The sequence below is a fragment of the Octopus bimaculoides genome, chromosome 7 (assembly GCF_001194135.2).
Source record: "Octopus bimaculoides isolate UCB-OBI-ISO-001 chromosome 7, ASM119413v2, whole genome shotgun sequence".
Lineage (NCBI taxonomy): Eukaryota > Metazoa > Mollusca > Cephalopoda > Octopoda > Octopodidae > Octopus > Octopus bimaculoides.
In genome coordinates, this window is record NC_068987.1 from 68,643,205 (window position 1) to 68,643,998 (window position 794).

Here is a 794-nt window from a genome sequence, read left to right on the forward strand (position 1 = left end):
CTACGCCGCCGCCTAAGTCAGCACCGACTAGCGTTTCAGATTTGATGGAAATTTCCGGATAAATGCTGCTGCTGCTACTACTACTACTACTGTTACTGCCGCCAACACCACTTCCCCCTCCCCCTCCTCCTCCTGCTACTCCTCCTGCGACGCAACCACCAGCAGTTGTTGTACTAATCAGATTGTTACTGCTGGTGTTGGTGGTGTTGCTGCTGCTGCTGCTGTTGTTGCTGTTGTTGTTGTTGCTGCTGCTGTTCGTGTTGGTGTTAATAATGTTGGTAGTGGTTGTAGTGCAAGTGGTACTAGTAGTGGTGATGATGCTGCTGGTGTTGTTGTTGTTGTTGTTGTTGTTGTTGTTACTACTACTGATATTGCTAGCTGCACTATTACCGTTGCTATTGTTGATGCTGCTGCTGTTGTTATTGTTGTTGTTGTTTGGGCTGCTGGCACCGTTGTTAGTGATATTGTTGTTGTTGTTGTTTATTCTACTCCCCAGCGGAGGGGTGGCACTTCCACCACCGCCTCCACCTCCACCGCCGACTCCTACGCCGATACTCGGACCATTTTCACAATCAGGTGCCTCTTCTGCAAAAAACAAAACAAAACAAAAAAAAGGAAAAACAAAATTATTTTTCTTTTATTTCTTTTTTTTTCATTATGCATATATATATATATATATATAAATGTGTGTGTGTGTGAGGGGGGGGTTATTTACTTCTGAAAGAGAGGAATGGATTACACAACAGTGGCATGCATTTAGCCTGGATTCCAGTATAAAGATCATAAGTAACAAA

The 794-nt window shown here is 43.7% G+C and overlaps 1 protein-coding gene across 1 annotated transcript in view; it reads right to left on the reverse strand.

Annotated features, from left to right (window-relative positions):
* LOC106874518 (5'-AMP-activated serine/threonine-protein kinase catalytic subunit alpha) overlaps positions 1–794 on the reverse strand; it is a 616,447-nt gene that overhangs the window by 31,345 nt on the left and 584,308 nt on the right. Inside the window, exon 5 of the mRNA XM_052969432.1 lies at positions 5–585. Within this exon, the coding sequence (XP_052825392.1) occupies positions 5–585 (581 nt within the window). The remainder of the gene's footprint in view (positions 1–4; positions 586–794) is intronic.